Source organism: Thunnus albacares, chromosome 9 (assembly GCF_914725855.1).
Source record: "Thunnus albacares chromosome 9, fThuAlb1.1, whole genome shotgun sequence".
Taxonomy (NCBI): domain Eukaryota; kingdom Metazoa; phylum Chordata; class Actinopteri; order Scombriformes; family Scombridae; genus Thunnus; species Thunnus albacares.
The window spans coordinates 27,042,677-27,062,971 of NC_058114.1; the positions used below are offsets into that span (position 1 = coordinate 27,042,677).

A 20,295-nucleotide genomic window follows, 5' to 3' on the forward strand; every position below is an offset into this window, starting at 1 on the left:
CGTTCACTATGGAATTTCCGAGGCGCACCTGAAGTCTGCGTCTAGTGTTGTCAAAAGGGCGTGAACTGAATCGTGTAATGATGTGTCAAAGAGCAGCATCTTTTCCCGGTCGGAGTGGAAAATAACTTGGTTTCCTCTCCGATATATGGCCAGCCCCATGGATATGTTATGGTTTTAGCTTAAAGCCAATACTTATGGTACTCCAGTAAATGGCATCTATTCAAATTATCACCATAATATTGGATTTTTTTTTGTGTTACATTTCAGAAGGAGACTCTGTTAGGTTGCAGTTTTCTAAACATCAGATACAGTTAAGAGAGGTGCTGACGTATTACTCTTTCTCATGGGCATATAGTAAGCATCAATTAGCGGCCTACGTTTTAAAGAACACTTTAATTCTTATTTTGCAATATACATCAGTTCAACAAGTACCGGAGAGTGAATAGGGACATCTGGTGGTGACATTTTCCAGAATTTTCTAGTGAAAACAAACAGATTTAAGATATCTCTCACTTTTTCTTCAGCAACAGTAGCCTGTACTGCAATTAATTCAGGGCACTGTTTATCAGACTAATACAAAAGTTAATGATACAATGATACAGTTGATGATAAAATGATACAGAGTCCTACTTTACAAGAGTTAATGTTGTGGCTATTAATGGGTTTAGTGTTTTATATATTTACAACCAACCTTATCTGCTTCAGTGAGATTATAAACAATAGTGCCCTTCTTCACATTAGACTTTCCTGTATCCTTTCTTGAGGCAAAAGCAAACGGATGGATCTGTCATGTCTGATATAAAAATAGACAAAATGGCCCACAGGGAGAGGGAGAGCAGTTTTCCACAAGCACTGCTGCTTAATATGAAAAAATACATTTGGAGTAGACCTTTGACTCTTAATAACCTTCACATTCAAAGACACAACTACAAAACTACTTGAGGGAGAGGAAAACAAATGAGACACAGCTAGACAATAAACATTTGATTTATTTTTATCTCCTCTGGAGGACACTGCATATTGAGCAAAAGGGAGAGATGAAGGAGAGGAAGAAAAGAGCAATAAAGAAGGAGATTTATATGGAGGTGGCGCTCTTCTGTCACATGTGATCCCATGGGGGCTGGCAGGAGCCCTCAGGTCATATTTCCACACTGTGAGGAGGCAGCGCTCCGCCCCTCCACCTCTGCTGAGACAATAGCCCCTGCCCTCTTTTTCTGCTTGACCCCTATGTATTATCACACACTGACATTCTGCACACACTCAGCGTTGTTTCGTGGAAAAGGCTTCAGCAGACATTATTTAATGCTATTCAGAAAGGCACCAGGAATGATTTGTAGTCTTTGAAAGGCAATAATCTGTCAGAATGGCAGCACCTGAAGGCAAAAACAAGATCACTGCGCACAGACACACGCTCGTATATGATGGAGGTGACAGCTGTGTTACTGCCTATAAATGGGGACGAGGAAAGCAGGAGAGGACGTGACAAGACATATGTCCCCATTTCCATGAAGGCACGAACCTTGACAGAAATATTACCTTCTTGTACAGTTCATTACTGTAAATAGACTTAACACAGTGTATTTGTAATGTTCAAAATAACAAGCTGACAATACTAAATTAACCTTTTTGAAAATGATGGATTAATTGAAACAAGACCAAAATCTCTCTGGCTTACTGTTAAGATCAGGACGCTCACGTCCAGTGATCTCCATTTGTATTACTTTGATAGGGCCTTCAAACTTACTAACTCAGCCTGAGGCAACCTGCTTTTAAATTAGATTAAGGACTCAAGCTGAATGTCAATGAACACTGCCTGTTACTGGTTGAGTGCGTATATTTCTCTGTGGGGTGATTTTTCCTTTGAGAGCTGGGATCAAGTCAAACACAGGCCTTATGGAAGAGAACTGAATTTATTCATCTCAAATATGATGTCAGCCAGAGAAACTGGGTGGGAAAGTATGAGGCTGTAGCCTGTAGGTCATATTCTGATCTGTCTTGATTTCCTCATGGCCAGGTCTCAGTTTAGTGCAGTTGTCAAATTTAACAGACCTCATGAACAAAGCTCTGAATCTGTTGCATTCTGCGTATGTAATTAAGCTTTTATTACAGTATACTTTAGCTTACCTTTATTTACAGTATACTACAACTTCAAAAACAAGTCAGCCAAATTCAAAGTGAAAAAGTTGACACTCTAATGAAACAGACGTGAACAAAACCAACAATGGTGCCGTACTGTGACTCCAAACTGAGCCTATAATATTCTTTCTTTATTAAACACTTCAAAGAAATCCACATGCATTTAGTCAGAACCCCCTTCTTGTTCTCATCTTGGTATTTGTGCAGACAGTTGCCTACCCTAATGTACTGCATATTCCTCTTAACAAGTAAAATGCAAATGCACGACTGAGATAAAACAACCACCGCTGCATAATACAAGTCACATAGCAGGACATAAAACAGAATTACTAAATCAGAAATGAAACAACAAACAAACGTTACGCCACTGTGCACCATAAATATTGAATGAACTGCTGTTGTGTACAGTGCCTTTAAGTGCTGAGCCAGATCCCACACGTGTGTTTTATATAAATGTCATTACCACCAAAATTTTAATACAAAAGTTAAAACTTATTTTACATTTACTTAAAATGTAAATCTAAACATAAACCTGAGATGCAAAATGAAATTGAAGTGTTAAATTACTTTTGCATTTGCATATTCAATTTGGCACACAGTGTGCAACCTCGGCTTGAAAAGGCCTTTACATTTGAATTGAATAATGGCGTGATTTTAGCCAAGATGGCAAAAATGCATTTGCATTCATTTCAATGGCAGATTTATGCCATGGTTGGTGTCTGAAATGAGTCAGCGTCATCCATCAAAGCTAGTTGACAAGATCAAAGTTGGTTGTTGGTTGTTGTGAGCACAACACCCCATCGAGACCTGATGATTACTGCCCCCATTTCTGGTCTAATCTCCATGGTAATGTCTGCTCATTACCTCCAATGCCAGTCTTACTAGCATCTAAAAAATGTGATTATAATGATTTACGGTTTCTTATCATAACAACTTCAGACTACAGTGCTGACTAGTTCATACTTGATGTATATGATGACAAACATGTAAATAAAAACAAAATTTAGATGATTACATTTGAATTCTGTCATACATCATGAACACACATTTGGGAAATTCATGTCAAATTGACTGAATGATTTCAGTGGAGTAATGAGAGAATAGAAGTAAACAATTACTACAGCATTAAAGTCATGAAAGGTTGCAATACTGCATTGTCAAACTTGTTAATGCATTGTTATTGGAGGGATGCTAGAGTCAATTACTCGGTTACGCTCTAACACATCCACTTCTCCTGCTGCACTAAATCAGACATGGTGTTAGAACACTGGAGGCTCTTGTTATATTATTCCACTGGGACTGTGACTACATATAAATCTTGCTAGCTGACAGAAGGGTGAGTGGTCTGTTGAAAGGCTGTGGATGAAAATAGTCTTGTAAACACACCAGTGGCAGCACAGTGTAGTGACCTGTGGAAAAAAAGACTGATTTTCTTTTCAACCTTTTGAATCACATTTTATTCTAAGTTTTAAATAATAAACATGTTAATGTAAGACCTCTATTTGGAAGCACTGATGTATCCACAGTGAGTCAGTACATGGTAGTGAGGTTGAAAGAAATGGAAAACATACGTCCTCAGGTTCTTAAAAAAAGTGTTTATTCATATAAAGATTTACAATATTTATTTTATTATCAAATAAGACTTATTGTTAACATCTATACCATTGCTTACATCATCAGTACAACTCGCTGCACTGAACATCAATCTGACATGGCCCACTGCATCCTGCCCACCACTCTCATGCCACAGTCTTGCTACAGTATCTTGGCAACATAAAGCAGCCTCACAAACATCACTTTGGGTTAACTGAAACAGTAAGAAATGTGGAAAATGCTTTAGATAATATTTAACTTCCTGTTTGGTGAAAAGAGTTGTAAGAAAAAGGAGGTTCAACTGGTTATGAGTAACCATGGTACAATTGTTTTGATAGTGACCTGGTTTATGTCTTGAAGCTAGTTGAGTGTGTGACAGTTAGAAAGAGAGCACCTGAGAGGACCAGATCTTTGCCCACTACATTAAATGCCACTGTGGAGTCTAAGTGAACCACACCAGGGTTTATGCTATCAATCAGTGTGACAATACATGTGTTTTCGTTCAATTACAGACACTGACATTCATGAACATTTAACAGAACCTTGAAGTTAACTTTTTTTTAATACGAACATGTACGTGGTAATGCACTTTTGAATGAACACTGGTAAGAAAAATAGTGTCAGGTGCTGATAGTCAACGTATGAAAAGCAGCCTCGAGTGTACTAGTTATTCATCATGCAAGTGTGCCTGAAACACTGTTAGATGCATGGCTGTGACACTTCATGCATAGATCCTTCTGCCAATGATGTGCGTCATGGGAAGACATCAGATAGCTAGCAGATTGTCATAGCTGCCAGCAGCTCCATTTCACAAAACATTATTCATCATTATCTACAAGGAAGAGAGACAGAGAGAGAGAGAATCATGTTGAGACAGATAAATAATCACAGAGGCAGGGGTCACTGTTTAGACCATGTATCCTCATTAAAAGAGACACCAGGAATAAGTTAAATGTACGATGTTTAATCCCATTGTAGTTGAATTGGACTGTCATACCAAATCTATACCTTAATTTGACCATTTCTAAACTAATTTTAACATAACCATTTCAACCTTATAGCTAATCTTAAGGTTTGGTAAAACAATGACAGCAGTTCTGTCCATAACACAGATGGGACTGGTACTTGTAACCCAACTTTTAATGGGGAACATTAGAACTGACCTAAAAGCCACAGCCAAGTCCTCTTAAACTTTGCTCTGTTTACATTGAAATTAGACCAGATTTCGTTTATGTGATGAATAATTTGTTTATGATTGTAGTCAGTAAAGTATACAAAGCTACTACAATAACTCCCCCCCCCACCTCTTTCTGTATCTGCTGTAGCCCCCGTCTGACAGAGCAAGACGGAGCAGACAGACACTGTTAAGGGTTTGTTTCACATCTATTTAGTTCTTTCACAACTTGGTAAAGCCATAGTGACGTGAGAAAGGAGGATAGGATGTCAGAGATTAGATTAAACACTCTGCTCTTGCACAGCTCTGTGCTGTGGGAAAACCATTGAGGACAATTCAACACTGTTGCTAACGGGGACAACTGAACGCAGTTGCTGACCACAACATTTAAAAAAGAGATGCACATGTATTTCTGTGGTTTCCACAAGTGACCTAAAAACTCAGGAGGAACTAGTGCTGGGAAAACTGAGTTGAATAAAATAAAAAAAGGAGGGAAAATGGCTCTGATAGTGTGATGAATTAAATAGAAAAGCAGCTTTTCAGAGACACAATGGAAAAGGAGGTAAAAGATAAATGATCAGCAAAGTATTGTCACTAACCTTCTTGGTATGCACCATCTGCCATCACTAGATGAAGGATGTTGGGATAAAGATGCTGGTGCTCAGTTCCCAAAATGTTTAAGACAAAACTGGAGCCCAGATCAATATTCTCATCTTCATCTTCATGTATAGCCTGAATCACACACAAAAAAACCCACAAGACATATGTTTGATCAGTCTTATGTCCAGACACTTCACTGTAAGGTTGCACAGACAACCTCAACATTCAGAGAGATTTAAAAAAAAAAAAATTTCACACCTTAATTTTATTGTAGGCTTCAATGAACTTCTCAAAGCCCATCTGCTGTTCCAGGTTGAAGCGAAGCTCTTCCAGACGACTGAAGATGCTGTCGTGATGCTCAGCCTCTCCCCCCTGGTCCTCTCCACTGCCATCTATAGAGCAGCAGGGTTACACATCTCATATATTTGCTGTTATATTTTGCATTTGGGTCTTAGTTTGCAAAAATAATGAAACGCACAAATCACCTGAAACATTTTTTCAAAATATTTTTTTCAAACTCAAGTTTTTGCAAGCTGTCTTTAAAACTTAATAATTCATATTAACAACATTATAATCATTTGATGAGACTTAAACTCCTCCTACCTGAATGCCACTCTTCATTGAGCTGGCTGTTATTACTGTGGTTCTCTTCTCCCACACCATTGGTAAGCAACTCCCCCGCTTCCTCATCACCAGGACTCCCATTAGAGCATTCCTCATCCTCCTCCTCCTCTTCCTCCTCCTCCTCCTCCTCCTCACCCTCTTCCTCCTCCTCCTCCTCCTCCTCATCTTCATCATCATCATCGTCATCATCATCTACAGCCATCTGATTGTTGTCCTGCTCAATCTCAGCCGCTATCCTGTTGAAAAGCTCTTGATCTTCGCCCTCTGGAGGGTTCCCATTAAAGTCTCCAGCTCCATCCTCTGGAGGGCTCCTCATTAAGTCGCCCTCTTCTTGCAGCAATCTCTCCATGGAGGCCCTGATGTCCCGGAGGTCTTCATCCTCATATGCGCTAGGAAAGAGGGCATATTTTTAGAACACACAGTATGACAGCAACTGGCTGTATTGAAGGAGTTTCTTTGCAGAATAAAAGCCCATGTTGTGTCATCGACAGGTTGACAGAATGAGGGTAAAGCAAGATATCACTCTCCATTAAGGTCTCTCTTAGGGCTGCACAAATATATGTTCATTATATTATTTATTATTATTTTACCATGAATCCCTGCATTTAAAAACACAGTAAACATACAACAGCCTTTGAGATTTCATTTGTGAGTGTGTTTGTCTTACTCCTCAGCCTCCGACTGGTCGTCATCTTTAGCTGCCTCATCCAGGTCCTCGATTTCCAGGTTGTTGTCTGGGGCGACATTAGCCTCAGCAGTCCCTGCAGAGTCCTGCAGAGAGCTGAAGAGACGACTGAGGTCTGGAAGAGAGCATGTCCGCAGCATCTGACAGTACAAAAAAAACAGAGTAATATGAATATTAAGATGGTCATAGGACAGGAAGTCTTGATTGGAATCACTGTTGAAACAGAAATTATGCTAAAACATTTGAATTTTATGTTACATAGTTTTCTGAACAGTTATGTTCAGAAAACTATTGTGACTTACAATGATTGAGGATAAACTCATATGGGTAATGTAGAGGTTAATTGAATCGCCTGTGGTATTATTTCTTATTACACATAAGAAATATGGGGAATCTCATTAATAACACCCACAAACAGCGAGGAACAACCAAAAGCACGCTCACAAAATCCACCACATTCACAGTCTATTTAGCTCTTTGTGAAAATATGAAAAATGTTGAGCTGGGTTCTGAATTTTCAATGTCCTTGATGAAGGTTATGAAAGATATAGGTTGATGGATGCTCTTTCTGTCCTATCAGACCCACTGCAGGTTTAGACTGTGATTAATGGCTCTGGCTCCATTCCAGTCCCCTTCATTAATAAAGAAGACTGAAATCCTACCTAAAAATACCACACAAGCCTCTACATTACACCAGGCACAAGAACAAGTGTAAGCTTCCTCAACCCCTGCAACAATCGTTCCCCTGATCACTGTGACATCTAATAATGTCATGAATCCCACATGGTCATGTGATCCTTTAGGTAATTACAGTGAGTGTGTAAAAAAGACCTTTTATCATTCTATGTTACTTCCAGTAAAAAAAAAAGAAAAAAAGAAATATATATATAAATATAAATATATATATATATATATATATATATATATATATATATATATATATATATATATATATATATATATATATATATATATATATATATATATATATATATATATATATATATATATTCCTGTTCAGCCAGTAATCACCTTGGGATTGTTGGCGTCAAACATGCCTGTGGAGAGACCAATGAGGAGGGCGTTGTGGTGTTTGGAGCGCAGAGGTGAGACAGAGCGTGAGCGAGAGGCCAGAGAGGAGGATGATTCATCCATAGAGGACTGGGCTGAGAGGATCGCAAGGGCAGCAGTGCGTCGGTGGGCTGGGGAACACAACTTCATAAACAGGGACTCCTCGTACTGTGCTACACCTGGGAGAGGGAGGAAGAGCACATTTAACTTATATGATAATCATGCTGAAAAATAAAGTGGCTTTGAGTCAATAAATATTAATCTCACCAGATGGTTCTGTTGGTTTCTCTGCACTTTTCTCAACCTCCTTGGTGCCTGATGGTCTTGTAACGCCCTCTGGTGGCCTGTAAGTGAAGTAAACTTCGGCATTAAGGAAATTGTTGACTCCAGAATAAAACATTTTTAAAAAAATCAACATTTTATGCTTCTGTTGGAGCTGTGAAACAGTGGCCTTGTTAATTGAAATACACTGGGATTGTAAATACAGTGGGTAACCTATTTTTTTTTTAAAAAGAGTTCTACCTCTTATCAAGTAAATAATGAGAATTTTGAAAGAAACAGAATTAATAACACTTTTTGGTGTGAAAGGTAAAATGTCTTTTTTAATATAAATGGTTCATAAATATGAATAGTCACATTGGCTGCTGGGCTTCCGTCTCCCATGCCTGCTGCACAGCAGCTGGCAGATGTGAAGCCTTTTTAGGGCTCTCTTCCAAAACCACTGACTCCAAGTCTGATGGATCTGAAAGAATTCAGGCCAGATAGGTTGGACTGTGCTGCAAATATACTTTGGATGAGAAGCTATAATATTTGATCCATAAGGTTGAGTGACATACTAACCCTGAGTCTCAGTAAGGTTGGGTGAGGCCTCTGTTGTGGCTGCACTGTCCTTCTGAACCTCTGGGCTCTGAAACACAGCTGACGGACTGGCCTTAGAGGTCAGTTCTTCTTGAGGCTTCACCACCTCTGCCACCGCCGTCTGGTTTGGCTTATCTGGAAAGTGAAGTAAATGAGTAAGCGAATATACTGCTAGTTCAATCATTCATGCATTCTTTAAAACAGCACACAAAGAGTACAAATTTAACCATTCATCTTATCTTCTTAATGACAAAAATGACTTTATACCAATATATATATATATATATATATACACACACACACATACATACACACTCATTGGCCACCTTATTAGGAACACCTGTACAATCTAATGCAATCTAATACAACAGTGCTGCCATAAATTCTACTTTTATGAAGTTTATACATTTTCAGTTTTTGCTGACATTGTCAGAACGGTGATAATTATGTTTATTATTGAGGTCGTAGTGGGTGGCCATGGTGTACTGAAGTGCATTATAGTGCATTAAGTGTTCCTAATTTTTCTTGTGTATGTTAATGGAGTGGACAAAATATTAGGAACACCATTCAATATAACGCACTCCAATACACCATGGCCACCCACTACGACCTGAATAATAAACAAAGTAGAATTATCACCTTTCTGACAATGTCAACAAAAACTGAAAACGTATAAACATGACACTGAAGAAACTGACAAACAATTTGACAGGTTCATCAAAACTTTATCAATGTGTGTATATTTCTCCATTTGTACTTTGTTGTGTACATGACCCTTTTAGTTCTGTAAACCTTTGGCTGAGCACAACTGTGTTCTGTACTCTTCAATCCCAAACATTTCCCCTTCCTTTATGTGGTTGTCCAGAGTTTGCTTTGGGCAGACACACTGTCTTCCGCCAAATGCAGAGAGGAGTGACAAAAACAGTGGCAAAAAATCAAAGTCCAGGTTAAAAATAGTTGAATAATGCTTTGAGGTTAGAATTGTTTGTACTTTTGAGTACTGCTTGTACTTAGCCTTGGTTGGATAGTAAAAACATGACTAACCAGGGCTGGAAAACTCCTCGCAGATGCTGACATTCTCCAGCTGCTGGGTGAGAGGCTGAACCTCTGCCTCCTGAAGTACTTTCAGCACCTGAGAGTCTGGACTCACTCCCCACACCTTCCTAGGAGCTTCTACCTGTAGCACGTCCATCTGTATAACTTCACCCACTGTTTGCTCTGAGTCATTACACATACATACACAGAGAATGAGAGAAAATGGGCCTTAAAACAATCCACACTGGGCACATAAAACTATAATTTTCAGGAAATTTGCATATGTGTTCTGTCTCAGGGGGAAGGTAACTCACCAATAGTCCTGATGCATGAGTCCTCTAGAGTTTGTTGGGCTACAGAGAGGACAAGAGGAACTCCTGCCTCCCACTTCTTCCTGTCTCCACCGGATGACGGCCTTTCTTCTGGAGACACTGAGATGGCTAGAGAGAGAATTTTAGAGAAAAAAGCTGAGCAAAACATCTTGCAAAATCTCTGATGTAAGACTCTTTAAACAGAAGCACTAATGTCTGACTGGCATTATATAAAGGCAAGCTAAATAATATGTATAGTTCTTCCAATTTCAAGCAAAAAACACAAATAAAGACCACACTTTGGAGACACGTGTAGCAGCTGATAAACTTTGTCAGTGTACAACACAAAAAATAATTACATAATCTTGTAAATCTATCCTTATTGGACATTAACTCACTAGATGTAGTCACACAAGTTTCCTCTAAGGTGTGCTGTGCCACAGGAAGTACAGGCAGTTCTGCTGCTTCCCACTTCTTGCGGTCTCCGTTTGAAGAGGGACGTTTCTCTGCGTCAGACTGGTTCTGCTGGGGAGCAGGACTTGGCTCTGCAGCGGGTGGAGATGATTCCTCCACCTCCTCCACTGGGCTCTGGGCTTTTAGGTTCTGGTTAAGTCTGCGCAGAATCTGCTTTTTCTCACACTGATACATGAAAAGCATCAAGTAGTGTTATCTTTCTAAATATTGAATCAGGGAGGATTCAGAATCCTTGCTTGATTAATGACAACTCATAAACTCACCTGGATGCCGACAGCAGTCTCTGGCTCTGGCAGGTTTTCTTTTAGTGAAGTAATCTGCCAAATGCAAATTGCAAAATTGATATAGCCAAGGAATACATTCTCAAACAACACTATGATGTATGCAGACTATATTCATGTATACTGACAGCTCCAACATTCTTCAGGGCAGCAGTCATGGATATAGCAGGGGTGGAGGGTTCGGATGCAGGCAGGGCTAGAGCTTTGGCAGCTGGGTCTGGCTGAGAGGGACTGGGTTGTGGAAGAGGACTGTCAGAGGTAGTTGATACTGCTACTGCTGCCGCTGCTATGTTTCCTGCTGCTATGCCAACCTTCACCCCACGAGCTGCAAGCTTTCACAATACACAATACTCAACATTAGACTATATTTAAACTAATGCACCAGTAAGGACGAGTAATAGTATTGACTACAGGAATTTTAGGGTGAAACACAGAATAAAAAAAACTTACATGGTCCTCCCAAGCTCTCTTTTCTCTGTCATGTGCTTCTCTCCTCTTCTTCTCTAGCTGCTCTTTCAGTACAGCAGCACGGGCATTTGCTTGGGCCTGCACAAATACACACAAAACAAAGAAGAATGAATCTTTTGCTTAAAAAGTGACCCTTTCTATAATGTAATCTAATTTCTGGTCATGTTTATTCCTGTTTCACTCACAATTCACACTTTGGCTGCAGTCAAAGCAGCTGTTTTGCTTTTTCTACACTAGTTGCCAGATAATTGCAGGATTGATTACAGGATTGCACGACTCACCTCAAGGACTCTAATCCTGATAAAACAACCAAGAATACAAGTCACAGGCTGAGACAGTCTGAAACAATACTGTTGGTCGTTCCACTCCAGGTTTAGATTGACCAACATCATCTTTCTCCTTTGTTAGTTTTTTAATATATATTCATTTTTATCATTGTGCCAGCCTATATAAATATAGCTTTGATTTACATTGAAAAGCGTCAAATGGTATACTTGCAGGCAGACTCACTTTTAAAGCCTCTATCTTCTTTCTCCTGAGCTCTGCCTCCTCACTGGACTCCTGGCTGTCAGAACCATCACTGTCATACTGAAACAGACACCAACAATAGCCAGGAGATGAAAACACTTTCATTCAGAGTGCTCTCAGGCTCTTAAGTGTCTGAGGACAGTACCTTCTCTCCTCTGAGTCGGGCTTTGATCTGTTGACGCTCGTTGAAGTTCTGCAAGCGGATCTGCCTCAGTCTTGCCAAGTATTCCTGAGAACAAATACAGAAATGTTAAAAGACAGTATGCTGAACACGCCCACACAGACACGCACACAGAGCAGGATACAGTGTTGATATTTGCAGCTAAAATCATACAAAAATATTAGCATACAAAGATACCACTTATAAAAGGCAACATTTCACTCAGACCACATAATGTTAGCATCTACGTATACATGACCAAATCAGCCATTCAGCCAGAATAAAAACAACACATTTATAAAAAAGAAAATATTTATGTATTCCATTCAAAGCAAAAAAGCTTGATTACACAACTCAAAAATAGGATGGCATGGTTATTCAAAATGGGACAAAATACACCATAAATAATAATAATAATAAAAAAAACTATGGGATTGATTGTTGTGAATAACAACAGCCGTTACTGGAAAGGCAAATAAATGGTGGAACAGCTCACACTGGACAGTGGGACACCAAACACTGTGCAAAGAGTGGGTTTGAGCTGCTGGGTTGAATTATGGGTGCGTCACAGGGAGTTTTGTGCACATATGAAGGAAGACGAGCCAAGCCAGACGTGCTATGGGTGAGGTGGAGTGTGAGGCTGGGCATTCAGGCTTGGGCTCCTACCTCCTCCTCTTTGTTGGCTTTGGGTCTCCTGCACCGAATCGAACCAGTCCGGCTTCCATAGATTGCTGTCAAGTTTTGGCGAGTACCCTGTTTACCGTTCAATTTAAGCACACTTTAGAAGGACGCAGCCCCTTACACCTAACTGCCACAACAGTCACGAGGTGGGGCCAGGAGATATTTAAAGCTTCACTGATCAGTATTTTTATATTAACATTGAAAAAAATATTTTTCATATTAACACTGAATCAAATGACTACATGTAAAGTAATAATGGGCCACACAAGTGACTCACAGAGTTATCACCCAAGTCTGCAGTTCTATGGAGCTTTTTAGCCTAGTTCTAGTTCTAGTTTTAGACACCAGTTGTATTTTGCCATTCTTATCAACCCTGTTTCCAGCAGGCTGTTTTTTTTTTTTTTCAAACAAATCAGATGATAAACCAGCCAAGGACCGTACAACAAAGTTAGCAGCTGGCTGGTGAAGAAAGTTAACCATCTACTGTGGTGAGCTGAAAACTCAGACACTGGTTTCCAGAGGTTTTGCTTCTGGTTCCTCATCGTGCAGGAGATTCAGCTGCACCTTTCTTCCAAACCCTCCCTTGTGTGTGTGGACTCTTGTCTCTCCTTCATCTGTGTATGTGAATAGTGTGATGTGAGTTTCCTTGTGTGTATGTGTAGTCTGTCCTATTCCCTGGTCTCCAAGGTGATGGAGGTCATGTGGCTCATGTCGTATCTGTTTTTGGTGGCCCCTGGAAGTTGCCTGACATCCTCCCAATCAGATTATTCATATGTTATCAATCCATCCATCTATAATTTTGTCATCCTGTTTGTCCATGCTATATTTGTCATTTTGCTTTCTAGGTCTATTCTGTACACACAATATCTGTTGCATGTCCCTCGTCTGTTGCTCCTCTTGAGTTTTCTTCTATTCTTTCCTCCAGTAAAGGTTTCTTTAGGGATTTTTTCCTTATTCAAATCAAGGGTCTAACAATAGAGGATGTTGTATTGCTTTACAGATTGTAAAGCCCCATGAGGCAAATTTGTGATTTGTCATATTGGGCTACAAAAATAAAATTGACTTGACTTGCGTGATAACATGTTAGCTATGACAACATTGTATGATGATAATATGTCAAGACTGGTCTGTTAGTTTCTTTTGGAGTTCTGATGAACCCTAGTGCCCAGAATTTAGACTATTTTTTACCACTTTTACCACTATGAGGGCAAAAAAAATCTAAAACAAACTAACAGTAACAGTGCCTTGATATACTATGATCTTGTCTGGTTTAACTGCTTCTCAGTGGATTTGGCAGCACTAGTAAGCTTTTCACAATACACAGGACCATTAGATTCAGTATTAATATTAGAAATGTTGCTTAATAGAGCTTTTATAATTACAATATTTGAAAGAGATACATCAGTGTCACTTTTCAGCTCTGTTCATACAAAACCATACCCAGTCTGCAAGGTGTCATGATTGCTACGATGGAAAAAGGATCAGTATTTCTTAACAGGTTCAACTCAACTCCAGTGTAAGTCTCAATACGTACCAGCTGTCCCTCAGCACGGACTTTGTTGAGCATGGCTTCTCTCTTACGCTGTAAAAACTCCTCAACCTGATAGGCCCGTTCACCACCCATGTGCCCACGCTGCCTGAAGACAGAATATAATAATGGATACTTAGAGCAGGATGTAGAGTTTCAATTCAGATCATCATTTACTGATTAGACAGAAGCTGCCTGACTGACCTACTGATGTGGGCTTGTCTTGAAACATGCTGCAGCCTCTGTAGTTCCCTCTTGATTACATCAGGGTTTAAGACTCGGGCAGGGCCGTTTGGTAGCACTGGGCCAGCAGCAGCCGGTACACTTCTTTCACGGAGGCAAGGCCATTAAAACAATTATTCAATACACCTAAAATTGCCAAACAAAGGAGACATCCAAACTTACCGAATGGGACCGCCTGCTCCTGCTGAAAATCCCTCCCTGCTGACATCTTTGGACTGTGGTTTAGTCATTTGGTCAAGAACTGCATGGTAGTGCTCATATGGCCTTTTGCTTAGGACAGGGGATGGAGTAGGACCCTGAATGGAGCTTGGGGCAGGATAAGGGCCAACACCTGTAGCCCTCTTCCCACCACCTACAAAACCCTGAGTTTGGAGGACAAAAGTTTGTTGTGTCATAAAATGTAGCAATACTTCAAATGTAAAATTGCATGAGGGATGCCTTATATTATAAAAAAGGAAATAGGTGTCCAGTACCTTCCTCTCTGGGCTACTACCTCCACTAGAACTCAAGACATGCTTCCAGCCTTGCTCTCTGGCTTGGTTTATTCGATTAATCTGTAAGAAGAGGTTCATAGCTTACTCAAGTCTTAGATGATGACATGTAGTGAACTGACCCTGTCCAATGCTTTGCCCACTCACTACAGTAATGACTTGATATGTAAAATAAGAAAAATATCAAATATACTCACTACGCGCATATTTACCACCCACCTTTTCCTTTTCATATCTCTTCATTTGCTCTGCTTTCAACAGGAACATCTGAAGGAGACACAGATCAGAAAATGACTTCAACTGTAAAAACTATCAGAAACCTTTCAGAGATATTTAACATTGTGCTCACCTGCTCTCTCTGTTTCCTTTCTTTCTCAATCAGCTCCATCTTCTTCTTTCTGACACCATCCTGCAGCATAAGGCAAAAGCATCTCAATCAAAAACAGACATCTTAATAAAACCCACTTTGAGGCAAGAGGCAGGAGGACTGCTCTGTCACTGGGCAGGTAGGCCACGAGGGAAAGGCTGGTTAAAAGAGAGAGCTAAATCAGGCAGAACAATCCAAATGGCCCGGGAGTGGAAGACGGGTGACGATAGGAATCAAAATGAGCAGGAGGAAAAGTAAAAATGCTGGTAGGAAGGGACCTTCATGTGTGAGTAAATGGGGAGAGAAAAAGAAGGGAGATCTAATAGTAAATACAAGTTATGTGGGGCTCTCAGCTGTACCTCTTGTTTTTTCCTCTCTTCCTCCACTTGACTCACTCTTCTCTGGGGGGCTGCTGGGAGAGGGGCCTGAGCAACATATAACACTGGGGTTCAGAGGTTGCCAACACATCATGATGTAAAAACACACACACAGATGGGAGAGGCCTCTGACATACCAGACTAGGAGCTCAACATCAAATAGAGCTGTTTGACACCCAGAGTGAAAAATATGTAGCTCAGAAATCATAGCATCAACATCAACAGCCTACTAACCAGTTTATGTTTAATTGCCGGTTTCCTCTCTGCAGGCTTTTTGGCTGTGTCTGACACCTTCCTCACAGTTAAAGGCACTCCGTATTTGGTGGCTGGTTTTGTTATCTTCTGGGCTGGGGCAAGTGGTATGGAACCAGGGGCAGGACGCTTGGCTAGTCACACAAGTAAAAAAAAAAAATAAAAAAAGGTTTTTTAATCAATTTTTGAACATCAGTTGGCAAACATTTTTTATATATATCCAAAAGAATGTGTTTGAGGTCTAATTTATTCATTTCTCTCTCATCATCCACCTCCTGATCTGACCACACAGATGAGGGATGTGTGGGTGGAGGCCAACAGTCCTCTACAGCTCCAAATCTCTCTACAGCTTTGTAAAGATCTTGTTTATTATGCCACAGCCACTTTAAAGCAATCCAATCAAATCTGAATGATTTCAACAAATCCCTTTTGTAACTGTACTCCGCCCATATATTCTGTTTCAATCAGAAATACATCACCTTATGAAAGCTATTATGAAAGTCATTTCACTGTGATTTTACAGCCCCCTATGTGTATGATTTTAAAAATTCAAATTTGGTGACTGGTGGTAGCATCTAAAAAGACACACCACATTTTGTTTTTAAAAACAAACAAAATCTATGTAATAGATATATATATGAATACATAAAATCAGGGGCGATTCTAGGATCAGAGCTTTAGGGGGGCTCAGCCCCTAATGAAAATGTGACATGCATACAGTGCCTTGAAAAAGTGTTTAACCCCTGCTAAATCACTAATTTCACATAATAATAATGGTTCAGAATGAACAATCACAGATTTCAATATAATACACCTGGTTTAGAGAGGACCATCAGTCAGTTAATGAAACCTGAGGCAAAGACTCAATTATAATGACCAGAACTTTCCAAAGTAAGTAAAAGATCAAGTTACAGCAAAGCAGATACAAGGAGAAATGTACAAAACATTGTTTTACTAACTCACTCTCACAATTTTTAGAGGTTTTAGGGATGCTGAATTTAGGTGTGCTGGAGCACCCTTAAAATCGCCAATGTATAAAATATATAAAAAAGCAAGAATCACATTAGAAAAAACCAACACATATGGGGCTTTAAGTTTTGAAAGTCACCCTTACATATTTCAAATTCACAGTTTGCTTACCTGGTGACCCCTGCACCACACCCACTTTAGGCTGCTTGTGAAGGAAAGCATGGCGGAATTCCTGAGCAATAATCTGGAAGGAGTAGAGAATAAATGTTTTATAACTGAGCACAGTCTGGTTTATTTAAATTCAGACTGTAACAAAGACAACTAACTGTGCTCCCCACCTGTGGTGTGAGGAACCTCTGTATCCTACAGGAGAGGAAGGGTTTGTCCAGTATACTACTGACTGAGGGCCTCTCTCTGGGGTTGCGTTTAAACAGTTGTGCCAAGAGAGAACGTAGTTCTGCAGAGTAGTGTACAGACACTGGAGGGTAGGAGCCTCGTATGATCTTCAGAACTAGGTTCTTCATATTGCCAGCTTCAAACTGAGAGGAAACACATTTAGTACATGTTTACAACCATGACAGAAAAAAAAATTAGGAAAGGAAAGATGACCCATTCTTGTCTGTCAACCATTAGACATAGACATACAGTGAAGAGATCTAAATCAGTATGTGAGAGGGCATTCCTATGCTTTACATGAATTAGTAAACAGCTCACACACAGAATACTTACTGCATGCTTAAGAGTGCACATTTCATACAGGACACAGCCTAAGGCCCAAATATCACTGCAGAGGGAGGGAAAGTAGGGTAAGTCAGAGGAGAGAGCATACAAATAGACAGGCTGGGATAAGTTCAGAGGGTAAGTTTACATTTATTCAATAAGGTATCAAGTCACTTGCAAGCTGGAGAAAAAAAAAAAGGACTTCATTGCTGAGAAAACCATAAATTGGACATTGAGATTGGGAGGTTTAAGTTTATTGACAACGCTCCAATATATTTTAAAACACAACATATCAGACTTTATCAGTTATTGAATGATCAAGTCCTAGACTTATTTCCTTTATCCCTGAGATTCTGCTAAATTTACTTCATTCAGTCTACTAAAGTGGATTATGTTACATGCATACTTAAAATAGTTTAAGAGGAAATCAATACTACAGTAACTCCCTGCTGTAGATATACACATCCAGGTTCGCTCAATAATGAGGAGACATGATACCTTGACATCTCCCAGAAGCCACCACCTAATCCAGCTTGACTCACAGTCACTTCAGTGAGGAGAGAACGTGTCCGCTGGATTACTATTAAATGTTATTTTACACCACAAATGAGACAAACACATCGTGGTGTTCAAGAACATCAAGTTAGTACCTTTTGTTGTTGTATGGTTTATTTTCGCAGATCTCTGGTGACAGGTAATATGGTGTTCCAATGCATGTTCTTGCCAGTTCTACAGTGCTGGAAATGAGAATAGAATGGAAAGCAGACTGTATTATGCTTTACCATTTCCATTTTAATCTTGGCTTTATAGAAATCTGCAGATCCATTCAGATGACATTTTACATACCTGTTTAGCACCCTTGCAATCCCAAAGTCACCAAGCTGCACAGTCCCATCTTTTGTCAAAAAGATGTTCTATGTAGACATCATGAAAAGACATGTGGTGTCATTATCATAATGCAATACAATACAAATAAAAAAACACTGAGGAAAGATCATGTGGTGCATGAAGCAATACCTGTGATTTGATGTCCCTGTGGAGAATTTTTCTGTCATGGACATGCTTTAGTGCCAGGCAAATTTGTACAAACCAATCCAGGATCTAGGAAAGGCAGAGGAACGTAAAGCCACACTTAAAAGTATCAACTTGCACTACATATTTGTAATTCTAATGACCAAGGAAATCATTTTAAAAAATTAAAAAGAGTTTAAATACATTTTAAAGAAGGGTACAGCGAAGTGGAATAGCAAGTGTTATATGAATAATTCTATCCACATGTTGTGCAGTTTCACCTTAAAGATTAACTGGCATATCCTAAACATTCATGATTGTCTTGAACAGTTAGTAGCTTACTTGCTCTTCTGAAAAAAGTACTCCTTTCTGGGAGTTGATCTTCTTGAAAAGGTCTCCGCCCTCACAGTAGTCCATTACAATATATAGGCAGCCCCCCTCTAAGAAGATTTTTTATACAGCATAAATAACATGCATTCAAACAAGTGTATGCATCAGGATATCATTGCAGTAGATGACCTGTGGATCATTTATACCTTCAAAAGACTCCTTGTACTGCACAACGTTTGGATGACTCATGTTAGCAAGAACGGCAACTTCTTTCCGAGATTCCTGCCTCTCTCTACTTGACATCTGTCAAAATGAGAGGGACAGATAATGTGAAAGAGCAAGGTAGTAAAGGGGAGCTCAAATTAATACTGAAATTGTGGAATATTATGCATGGGGTGCTTACTCCAGATATGCCAATCTCCTTAATGACATATTGATGTCCATCCTCTTTGGATTTTACAAGGATGGCCTTTCCAAATGAACCTTCCCCAATTTTCTTCACCCTTTCGTACTTGTCCATGTTAGTAGAATGACTGCCACCTCATGCTGGCTCTGCAGAGAGACGAAAGAGTATATTGTAAAGCTATGCTGAAACTGAGCAGGCTTTGATTACAAGAATTTAAGAGATTGTAAAAACGTAATTTAATACACTGTTATTAACTTCAGTCATTTGGACTGCGTATCATCCTGTGAACATACAGTAATGTCAGCTCCATCAAGGGTTGCTGTCAGACAGTAAAATGAGCTGCTCCTAGACGGGCTGAGATGCTGAGACACAACAAGCGGTAGCAAGATTGCTAACGTCACCGTTACATTTAAGCTAGATTGGCACGGGAAACCAAGAACGTCATACACACATTTTTTACCCATTAAGTATGTAATTAACGTTGCTCCCAGCATTTAAATGCAGTCATGTAAGTTAGCTGATACTTGGCTTACCATTAGCTAGTCTTTTGCGGTGCTGTCTGGTCTCAGAAATTCTATTACCTGCTGCTGCCCTTGCGCCCTCTATCTAACTACAGCTACAATTTTTTGCATTTTCATTGGCCACCGTCATATGTGACGACCGTGGATTGGTTTATACAGCTGTCCGTCATCTTTCGTGATGAATGGCGGCCTTAGTCTCCACCCCCAGAGGGACTGTTGCTGTAGACATTTTCCATAGCAACCACAAGCCGTTTGGTATGCTTTCGCCTATAAACTTAGAAATTTACTTAACTTGTACGACGGAGTATAAGTGCCACACTGAGAGGAATAAAATCGGAGATCTCTAGAATAAGGTCATAGTATTTCGAGCAAAAGGATAAATAGAATGGAGTAAACTGTAA

At 39.8% G+C, this 20,295-nt stretch overlaps 1 protein-coding gene across 4 annotated transcripts; it reads right to left on the minus strand.

Moving 5' to 3' along the window:
- Positions 1–3,711: 3,711 nt before the first annotated feature.
- nek1 (NIMA-related kinase 1) lies at positions 3,712–20,105 on the minus strand. 4 transcript variants are annotated; one of them, XM_044361101.1, is made up of 36 exons: positions 19,907–20,105; positions 19,371–19,519; positions 19,174–19,270; positions 18,980–19,077; positions 18,644–18,727; positions 18,473–18,540; positions 18,277–18,363; positions 17,636–17,690; positions 17,245–17,445; positions 17,078–17,150; positions 15,920–16,071; positions 15,668–15,733; positions 15,291–15,350; positions 15,161–15,208; positions 14,924–15,004; positions 14,613–14,812; positions 14,412–14,534; positions 14,214–14,316; positions 12,665–12,751; positions 11,984–12,067; positions 11,821–11,898; positions 11,293–11,388; positions 10,971–11,174; positions 10,825–10,878; positions 10,486–10,726; positions 10,091–10,216; positions 9,786–9,959; positions 8,724–8,876; positions 8,520–8,625; positions 8,151–8,227; positions 7,845–8,062; positions 6,795–6,952; positions 6,107–6,516; positions 5,762–5,895; positions 5,503–5,635; positions 3,712–4,561 (listed from the first exon to the last, which is right to left on the minus strand). In XM_044361101.1, exons 2-36 carry the CDS (start codon positions 19,485–19,487, stop codon positions 4,548–4,550), a joined length of 4,260 nt encoding a protein of 1,419 aa, XP_044217036.1. In that variant the 5' UTR covers positions 19,488–19,519; positions 19,907–20,105; the 3' UTR covers positions 3,712–4,547. The 4 variants fall into 4 exon arrangements, with proteins under 4 accessions (XP_044217036.1, XP_044217038.1, XP_044217037.1 ...); XM_044361103.1 differs by having other exon boundaries at positions 14,412–14,531; positions 19,907–20,104; XM_044361102.1 differs by lacking the exon at positions 19,907–20,105 and adding an exon at positions 19,667–19,766.
- Between the last annotated feature and the right edge of the window lie 190 nt (positions 20,106–20,295).

What these genes read in the sequence shown, in the direction of transcription:
- nek1 (XM_044361101.1), bottom strand. Translation starts at nt 19,487, where the DNA reads ATGGACAAGTACGAAAGGGTGAAGAAAATTGGGGAAGGTTCATTTGGA. An exon ending in GTACAAGGAGTCTTTTGAAG is followed by an intron (nt 19,078 to 19,173) that starts GTATAAATGATC and finishes AAATCTTCTTAG; the next exon opens with AGGGGGGCTGCCTATATATT. An exon ending in AAGCCAACAAAGAGGAGGAG is followed by an intron (nt 12,068 to 12,664) that starts GTAGGAGCCCAA and finishes ATTTGTTCTCAG; the next exon opens with GAATACTTGGCAAGACTGAG.